This window comes from Vigna umbellata, chromosome 5, assembly GCF_029865625.1.
Source record: "Vigna umbellata cultivar VRB3 chromosome 5, Vumbellata_1.0, whole genome shotgun sequence".
NCBI classification, from domain to species: domain Eukaryota; kingdom Viridiplantae; phylum Streptophyta; class Magnoliopsida; order Fabales; family Fabaceae; genus Vigna; species Vigna umbellata.
In genome coordinates, this window is record NC_142169.1 from 57,022,384 (window position 1) to 57,032,344 (window position 9,961).

Genomic DNA, 9,961 nt, shown 5'->3' on the forward strand with positions numbered 1-9,961 from the left:
ATGGGAATCAATTTCTATGAAAGAAGTTAGAATTGAGGGGATCGATTCCTTTGATGCATGGATGTGAGGAAAACGGATTCTCATGTAGATTGTATTAAAAATATGAATACAAGAAAACCTACTTATGAATATGTATTCACATTGCTTTACATCAATTTGTTTAAAAAAATATACAACGAAACTAAACACTATATTATATAACACTTCATATATAATAAATGATGTGGAATCTCAAATAATAAATTGTGAAGATAATTTTAGAAGATGATCTGCATATATTTTTACCGACTCTTTTTCGATCCCTAAATTTAAACATGGTTTATAGTTAACTAATTTTTTTATTAAATATAGATATTGGTAACAAAATAAAAAACTTTTTCATGATTTAAAATCAAAACTTTTAAAACTAAACTTTAAATCATATAATAATCTAAAGAAGAATATAAGAATACATCTAATTGTATTAGACTAAATAATTATGAAAAATTTACTCTCGATCGAGTCCATATAGATTTTCTCTAATATGAAACTTTGTTTGTATCCAGAAAAACTCTTAAACTCTTAGATAATGTATGATGTCGTTTATTCTTAAACGATTTCATATTACACTTAGAAGTCTATATACGGAATCCCATTTAACATTTTATATAGGGTATATATAATTAACTGTGTCTGATCTTAGGATTGATGAAAAGAATGTTTCTCTTTTCTCTCTCTTTCCTTTATTATCCAGTTTTATTAGTTAGAAAAGAGTAATTGTGTTAGAAAAAAACTTAGGGAGAACATGGTTTTGTTTGGAATTCTAATTTGCACTTTCTGAGGTGTCAGTCAACAGAACATAACACGAATAAACTGTTTTTACATTCAGCATTGTCACATCTAAATTGTATCACCAAGGTTCATCTTGTGCTACCATGAAGACATGGTTGAACTCACTTTTCGCCATCTTGGCTCTTCTCTTTCCTTGTCGCAAACTGAATGCTCATTCTTTGCTTTCACTTCTGTAATGTATGATACTTTGTTGCAACTTTTGGGTGTATCAGTACCTTTATAAGCCTTACAGATATAGCTTAAGAAGTTCTCATAATCCTGCAACCACAATTTTGCAAGCACTGTTGAATTTCCTGTACATTCATAATTTCATTGATTATATTACACAAACTTACATACATGTAAAGCACAAATTTCACTGCCATAAATTATTTGCTAATTAGAGTATATGTATATCTCAGTGAAAAAGTTCAGAAACTTAGAATAATACGTGTTTCATCCCATATAAAACTGCAAAAACAGACCTCATAAAGTGGCTCTCCATCCACAACTACCCATGGAACATACTTGTGAGGAGGCTGCAAAGCATCTGTTTCAGCTGCATATCGTAGCTCCAGCTGCATATAAAGATGGTAACCTTATTAGCTGCATCTCTATAACTGTTCAAATTCTCTAATTCCCAACTTTCCACAAGACAGTTTCACTTACTAATGTTAGTAAAATTTTCATGTTTCTCGAAAACAATAAGAAAAGAAACAGGTTGTTTAAAAACATTAAAGCCATATTAGGATAAACCTCCCCATGTTAAACTCACACCCAATAACACTATCTCAGTGACAAGAAGGTAGCACAAGAACAAGAACTAAATCACAGAAAAACACCAACCTGTTTTCCATGTTCACTATTATAACACTGCTTAATAGGTTCGGGATCCAGATGCAGTGTCTCATAGCAAGATTCCCACTCGTTGACCCTTCGCTGATGCACAAAATCCTCAACACAGTAGATGAACTGAAAATGCTTGCCCTGTGAAAAAAACAAACGGAGAAGAAGCTCGAGTTACATAAATAAACAATCACAACAACGGATACACATGCAAAGCAAATCACTGTTACAGTGAACCAACACAACAAGATTACTCCTTTTCTTTTTCAACCGACCCTAATTATCACAGTGCTGCTACCCCCATTAAAGCACTAATTGGATAGACTTGGAAAAAATAAAAAAGGAAAGCTGCAAGAAAATTGTTACCAGTTCAGGCCAAATATCAATTGCACAGGCTTCAACTGTATTCAGCAAGCACTCATTTGGTCCATGCTGCAATGAAAATTAAAGAATAAATAAATAAATACAAAAAATTAATAAAAGGTAAAATTGGATAAAAGAGGGTACCTGGCAGTTGAAGGTGTGGTTGGATCGAAGTTTTGCATTGCCCCAAGGAACGAATTTGAGGTTAACGATGGGGATGAGGTCAGTGGAGAAGATTTTGGGAAGGTGATTGACGATGAAGTTGGCGCTGTATGGGCACAAGCTTTCATAGTACAATTCTAAGGAGACTTTTGGAGGTTGAGATTTAGATTCAGATTGCGAGAAGAAGGCGAAGAAAAAGAGATACAGGAGGAGAGAAATAAAGAGGGTGGTGGACCGAGAAATCATGGCTGAAACTAAAACCGAAACTGAATTTGGGTTCAAGGGGAAACCAGGATCCTGAATTGAATAAAATGTCTGTCAATCCAAGAAGATGTTTATTTAAGATTTAAATTACATCCATTTCATTTTATTTGTCCCAATTGATAAATTCAAATTAATATTAGCCATAATAAAAACATAAAAAAAATAGTTTCCTATGTTTTACAGGGCAAAAATAAGATATTTTAATATATTTTCATTGTCTAATTCAATTAAAGATTACATAGGAGTAAAAATGGTTACAGAAAAACACAGAATAATATCTCATGTCGGAATATCTTGCATGTTTGCCATCTACCGAATAGATTCAGCAGTCACAGTCTCTTACTATCACAAAACTGTCACGTGTCCTTAGTTTTTTCTATCACTTTTTTTTCTGTTCAGAAAAAATAAAGTATCAATTTTTAATCTGATTTTGGTACGGCCACAATTTTATCTTTTCTGTTTCTTAAGTGGCTGTGTAACGTTTTCTACCTGATTTAAAATGAGCTCTTCTTCCTGTGGCTCGAATATTTTGATTTTGTAAAAGGTTGATCCACCTGCTACAAAGATCACTACGGGTGTGTTCTTTTTGGATGATTTGTGAGAGATGATTTGGAGGAGATGATTTGAATGGATTTGAGTGGATTTGAGTATAATTTTATAGTTGTTTTTTTGAGTGGATTTGTGGGTAATTGAGAGTGGATTTGGAAGTAAAGTTTATGAGAATTAGTGTAGGATTTGATTGATGTGATAGATTTTAAAAATTAGTTTAATTGGTAGAAAATGAAGATGACCAAATTGCCCCTAGTTATAAAAGTATTATAAAATGTAATTTTGTAATGTTATATTTAATTGTAAAAATGTTTATGAATAGGAAAAAATTACAAATAATTGTGAAAATTAATGTTTAAAAATTATAAAAGTTATAATGTAGTAAAATGAATGTATTTTAAAATGTAAATTTAAATTGTAATATCGAAGTGATGTGAATTTATAAGTCATTGAAGTGAGAATGATTAATATTAATTCAAACAACCACAATTAAGTAGCAAGTTATAATATTACATGATCTAAAAAAAAATTAAAAATTCGATATACAAATATAAGTCACATACAAATAAACTTATATATATATATTAAAGTCATGTAATACATTATGGAAAATATAATAAACTTAATAACTTATATATATGAACCACTCAGACCAAAGAAAGAGCTCAATAACTGTAACAACACAATCAAGTACTGAAGATTAAATAAACATTCATATTATATTATTATATTATAATTATGTTAAGGTTAGTGTTATTACTAGCTTAATAAGTTGAATCTGAACCTTGGTATCAAATCTTCGGTGATAATAAATATTCCATTTTATTGATACTTGATTTTAGGAATTGGTTTATTCTTTTGCAGGCAATTAAAGATCTCCCGGACGCCCAATTCACGGACAAAAGTGGCGAAGTTGATGGTCTACGGCAGGACTGACTACATCTTTGTTGTGTGTATTAAATTTAGTTTATATTAAATATTAAGTATTAAGTTGTAATTATTTATATTGTATTGCAATATTTATTTTCCTTCTCGGACACCCATAGGAGGAAGGTGTACCCTTCAGCAGTTAAGATAAATAGACAAGATATGATGAGAAAAGATGCAGAGTATGTCAGCTGAGTGTATAAAATGTGGTGTTTATTAGGGATGTCAAAACGGCTCAACCTTGTCAAATTTTGGTGGCTGGATTGGAGTTTTTAATCCATCTTGCCTGATCCATCAAATTGTATTTCAGAACTGAGTTTTCCGGATTATTGTGCTCCAGAAAGAGCTCTTCGAAACATATAAAATGGGTTTCAGAAAGAACTTTTTGAAACGAGTGTTTTTTTTTTCTCATCTTCCTTTGCAATGGTTCTCTCTTTTCTTCTTCCTCTACAATCTAACCCAGCAATGATAATGGAAGCACCCTCCACCATCATCCACCATCATCCACCTTCGTCACCTTCAGCTCTTGTCTGTCAACAACAACAACAACCTACATCCCATCCTCTGCTACATCCAGCCTCCACCATCATCCACCATCCTCCACCTTCCACACCTTCATGCGGGTTTGTGAAGAAGAACAACAAGCTGCAGGCCATCCGCTGTGCATCGTCCAGGCTCCGCCATGCTCCACCTTCGTCTCCTTCATTCGGCATCTAATATTACAGGATCACCAATTTTTGAATATTGGTAATCGGTTACTCAGTGCGTAACCGATTACGTATGGCTTCGTTTTCATCCTCTTCAGCGTAACCGGTTACACCCTCCAATAACCGATTACAGCACCCTCGCTTTTAACTTCCTTCACCCGTAGCCACATCTCTACACCGTATTTTACATAACCATGGTTGTCTTCTTCCTCTTCAACCGCATGGTTCATCTTCACCCAACCATTTTTTTCCAATTCAAAACACACCACCCTTCTTCGTCTTCAACACCGGCCCTCCACCACACACATGCCTCCAACCTGCAAGAACGTTTAAAACTCTTCACACCTCACCATTACCTGATATTTTATGTTATTATGTATACGGTATTACGGAAATGAAGCAGGGCAAATGTGTAAATGGGTAAGAATCCGCGCAAATCATCTCAATTATACGAAGATCGTTGAAACCGTGCCATCCCGCAAATCCGTCCATTTCCATCTTCGACAATCGTTTGAAACGAACACGCTCACCTCTGTCCATCGTCGCTCGCAAATCACTGTGAACAGTGAATTCCTCTCATGCGAACACAGCCTACAAAGAGAAACCTTTCTATGTCACGTCTCAACTTTGAAATTCAATATTTTTTTTTGGACTCTTTCGTGCTCCTCTCCTACTCCCCTCCTCTCTTATTCCTCTCCTTCCCTACTCAACTTTGAAATCCTATCAACATATACTCCTAAAATATCACTTATTAGAGAGGCTTAGATAAAGTTTATTATTAATGCAAATCCAAATTCTATAAATCTTTCACTACAACCATTCATTCTATCACAATAACACTGACAACAAGGGACAACAAAAAGAAAAACTATGCACATAATATCAGGATTTAGTACAAAATGAGAGAATATCCATTAATCATAAAGCATCTCAAATACATAGGAGGTTAAAAAAAACTATGCAGAAATGAGCACCCATAAACCAGTTCAAAGTGTAAAAATACAGTGAACCGTAGTTCGAAGTGACAACCATTGAACCACACTTCGAAGTGTGGTTAAGGTTTTTAAGATGCACAGTAAGTGCGCTACCATTGAACCACACTTCGAAGTGTGGTTAAGGTTTTTAAAATGCACAATGAAACCGCATATTGAAGTGCGCCACCAATGAATCACAGTTCGAAGTGCAGTTACGGTGTTTAAATATTAAACCAACCTCTTCAAGAGCTTTCTATAACCACTTCTTCAAGCTTTCTATGACCACCTTCTTCTCGTCCAATATCCACAGCACCACCAACACGCAGCACAACCACTACACTCTATAACCTCTCAACTCTCAACTCAGAAAAAAAATCAAACACTGAAAATGTTAGTCTCATGCAAGTGAAAAAACTACAAGAGAGAAAGGAGATGCATGCATACTAGGGTTTATACAATCAGGACAGAAGTTGGTGGTTAAGAGGATGGTTAGCAGTTAGGAATCATTAAGTCATTATTAATTATGTTTTGACTTTAATAAATAAAGAGCAAATATGTAAATTTAGGAGTGCTGGGTGAAATAGGTGAGGTGCAAGGAGTATTATATATTTAAAATTACTAGAAAACTTTTTAAAATATTACTTAAATTATATCTGAATTTGTGGTTTCAGTTCGAAGTAGGAGGTCCTCACTTAGTTAATGATTTTGATTTTTCGTCATAGAAAATTGGCACTTATCAACTTTTTAATTTTTTTTTTCGGTTTTTAAATTAAAGAAGAAAACAGTGATGGTTTAACTTTTTTTATAATAAAGAATTATTTAAAGTTATGATTTCAATTATCTTTTTTACTTATTTTATGTATTTTATTACAAAAAATTTCCCACACCGGACCGTTTTTGGTTTTCAATCTTTATATCTGACCAAACTTTATTTTCTAAAATATCATCTTTTACTTTTCTTTGAGAGTTGAATTTGCTTCTTTGTTGGAATTTAGTTCTTCGATGGCCAAATTTTGGGTAGGATTTGAGTTTTTTTTTTTTTCTAATAAGTTTGGGGAGAGAAAGGATTCCTGCTAGGTTTTTTTTTTCATTGGAATTTGTTTTCAGGAACAGTTGTTGTGGAGTAGTCAGGGAAAAGGAAAACGAAAAGTGAAAAGAAAATTATTAAAAATAATATATTGAATGGATAAATTTAATTTAAAAAATATTTAAATTTGTATAGAATAAAATTTAATAAGTTTTAAAAGAAAAGAAATTAAAAATTATGTAAACTGAAAATATAATATGATTTTGTAGATAAAAGTTAATTGAGAATGAATAAAAAACAATTTAGGAAGAATAAATTAAATAAATAACAAAAAATCATAAAAAATAAAAAACAATTTCAAGAGAGCATAAACTCATCCACAATAAAGTAAATCTTCATTTTATATTTGGTAGTTCATTTATGAAAAGTATTCAAAATTATTTTCAACCATAATAGTAACAACAACAAATATCTAATTTTTTTTGACAAATTTAAGACTTAAAATTATTTCGGTCTTTCACAAAATTATATTATATTTCAGCTCACACAAATTTTTAAATTACTTTTTCAAACTAATTAAATTTTACTCAAAATTAAATATATTTTTAATTATTGAACTTCCACTATAAATTAAATTTTATTTCTGATTTAAATTTTGAATCAGTTTGGTCTTTAAATTAAATTTTATTAATAGTATATACATAGCAAAAATGGAAATAAAACTTTGGTCCTTACCAATAATAAATAGTTACGGATTTTTATTTTATACGTTGTTTAATTAATTTTGTGAATTTTATCAGAAAAATACTCGATAAAAAAAGTATATTGTACTCGTCGGTCTCAAAGATTTTAAATCTAATATCACTTATGAGTCTTTTTAAAATAAAATTTATTATAATTTCCAAACTTTTTATTTTTTAATATTAAACTTAAACCTACATTTAATTTTTTCTTTCCTATCTTATTTTTCTCTATCAACCACAAAACCGAGAAGCGCCGCACTTGCTACAATGATCCTTTATCAGGCAAATGTATTTTGTTAATATAGATGAAAATCCAAAGTGGGAGTGTTCACAATTCGTGTTATGATTATCATCATAATAAACTTGCCCACCTTTTAAATAAGAAAAAATATACTTTCACATACACAATTCTTTTACATTTATTTGATATTATATTTTTTTATTTTTTATTTTTTTCATTTTTAGAAAAACTAAAAAAATTACTTTTTAAAAATATTTTACTTGTCAAATAAATGTCAATCTTTCGTGTTATCTTACTCTTTAAATAATAAAATAATGTTAGAGTCTTAAAACCAAAGAAAAACTGAAAAACCTTTTCAGAAATTTTACAAAATAGAACACGTGTAAAATAGGTACACAACACAAATGTTTAATAAAATAAAATCCTAAAACCAAGCTCTTACAACAGAATTAAGAATCAAGAAAATTAATTGAATAATACTAAATTAGGCTTAATACATCTTTTGATCTCAAGAAAGAGGGAGAATTTTCAAATTCGTCCTACCTTTTTTAAAAAGTTAAAAAAGGTGATAACTTGTGAAAAAACTGTTCAAGTTAATTCTTTTTTGTTACGGTGTTAAATTTTGAACGGTGCAGCTACCACTCTGGACAAAACATAACGACATATTTAGTTTATGTCATTGCATTGCAGTGTGAGGTTAAATAACGTGTAAAATATAATTTTTTTTAAAAAAATGTATTTTGAAAGAAGGTATGGCCTGCTTGCTTTGAGACTGACGATGAAGAGTTTGTTTACAGGTTCGAAGAGTTTGATGTGCTGATGACGAATCTTGGTTGGATAATTTTTGCGAGAGGGTTGGACGTTTTTTATTCGCGATGAACTCGCGATTAGGGTTCTTAATTTAAATGTTTTGTAACCATTAAAAAAATAAAAAAAAATATTTCTACATACAAGCAAAACCATGTGAGTCATCATTAATAATGCCCATATGTAGCACATTTCAATGCAATTGTGCTAGCTACCTTGCAACAACCATTTGTATTAGAATTTTATTAATTATCTCCCTAGAATTAATGTTAATGTCAAACATTAAAAAGACTTGTATACTTAATTCTGAAGTTTCTGCCATTGTCTTCTTTACGTTAGTGGAATATTGGTATGTGAAGCTGGGTGCATATTGGAAAATATAATTTGGTTCCTGGACAATGAAGGGTAATCCTTTTAATTTTATTAAGTTATTGTAATTTGAATCAATTTCATCTAAGTGTAACTTTATGCTTATTACTTTAAATTTGGATAATCTTATATAATTGCTATTTCTAGAAGAAAATTAACAATGGTCTTCTTTTCTTCCATATTTTGTATGAGTAATTCTGAGACAGAATTGTTTGGGTTCTGCACTTAACAAAATTATATTGATGTTAGAAAAAAGTTTGCTCTTTGATTTGTTCTTTTCTTGAAGTTCTATATATCTAGTGCACCTGTGGTGTTATGACTAATGTCTTGAACATTTTAATATCATCAGGTTTGTTTCATGGGAATAATGGATCTAGTTTATCTCTTTCAAGACAACCTTAATATTACTTTGATCTTATACTAAACTATTGCAGCAAATATGTTGCAATAAGTTCCAGTCTTAGAAGTAGAATCAACAGAGACAGAAAATGCCACGAAGCAGAACAAAGTTCAATACCAAGTAAATCCCAAACACTGAGGTATGTAAAATTTCAATGGCGATTTTTGCTTCAGAATTGAAAAATTAGACTCTTGTGAATTGTTTACCTATTAATGAATGAAAAGACAACAAAGTACAGACAGGGCATGAGAAATATCTGATAATCATTAATACAAAGATGCAATCCTTAACATTTTAAGGGAAGTGAAAATATGCACATTGATGTGAAGTTAGTCAATGAGATGGTAATTAGGGCTCTGGATTTCAAATACACGAAAAAGACATTTCATAAACAAACAAAGTAGAAAAATCGAGAAGTGTATAATTGAATAGGGGCTTAAATTACTATACTCCATATGCAAAAAAGAAAAATAGATTATCCATATCTCCACTGATAAGAACAATTTTAACACTACAGGACCACATAAATATAACTTTCCACCACCATAACTAAAACCTATAACAGTTGTAAATCTCACATTCACTGAACACATTCAACATCCACGTATTTTGTTTTTTATTCTTGTTATATCACTCTAAGTTTTAAGCCTACCACTAATCGCAGAACAGAAAATCCCAAATTAGGAACCTTAATCGCGAGTTCATCGCGAATAAAAAATCCAATCCTCTCGCGAAAATCACCCAACAAAGATTCGCCATCAGCACATCAAAC

The 9,961-nt window shown here is 31.2% G+C and overlaps 1 protein-coding gene across 2 annotated transcripts; it reads right to left on the minus strand.

Moving 5' to 3' along the window:
• Positions 1-788: 788 nt before the first annotated feature.
• LOC124839168 (gamma-interferon-responsive lysosomal thiol protein-like) lies at positions 789-2,513 on the minus strand. 2 transcript variants are annotated; one of them, XM_047314909.2, is made up of 5 exons: positions 2,164-2,507; positions 2,023-2,088; positions 1,657-1,797; positions 1,296-1,388; positions 789-1,089 (listed from the first exon to the last, which is right to left on the minus strand). In XM_047314909.2, the coding sequence occupies exons 1-5, from the start codon at positions 2,425-2,427 to the stop codon at positions 910-912; spliced, it is 744 nt and encodes a 247-aa protein (XP_047170865.2). In that variant the 5' UTR covers positions 2,428-2,507; the 3' UTR covers positions 789-909. The 2 variants fall into 2 exon arrangements, with proteins under 2 accessions (XP_047170865.2, XP_087971475.1); XM_088115349.1 differs by having other exon boundaries at positions 840-1,124; positions 2,164-2,513.
• Between the last annotated feature and the right edge of the window lie 7,448 nt (positions 2,514-9,961).

Excerpts from the sequence above, each read along its gene's own strand:
- LOC124839168 (XM_047314909.2), bottom strand. The coding sequence starts at position 2,427 with ATGATTTCTCGGTCCACCACCCTCTTTATTTCTCTCCTCCTGTATCTC. Across the intron at positions 2,089-2,163 it reads ACCACACCTTCAACTGCCAG|CATGGACCAAATGAGTGCTT; the intron begins GTACCCTCTTTT and ends TTTTCATTGCAG. Across the intron at positions 1,798-2,022 it reads TTGATATTTGGCCTGAACTG|GGCAAGCATTTTCAGTTCAT; the intron begins GTAACAATTTTC and ends TTTTTTTCACAG.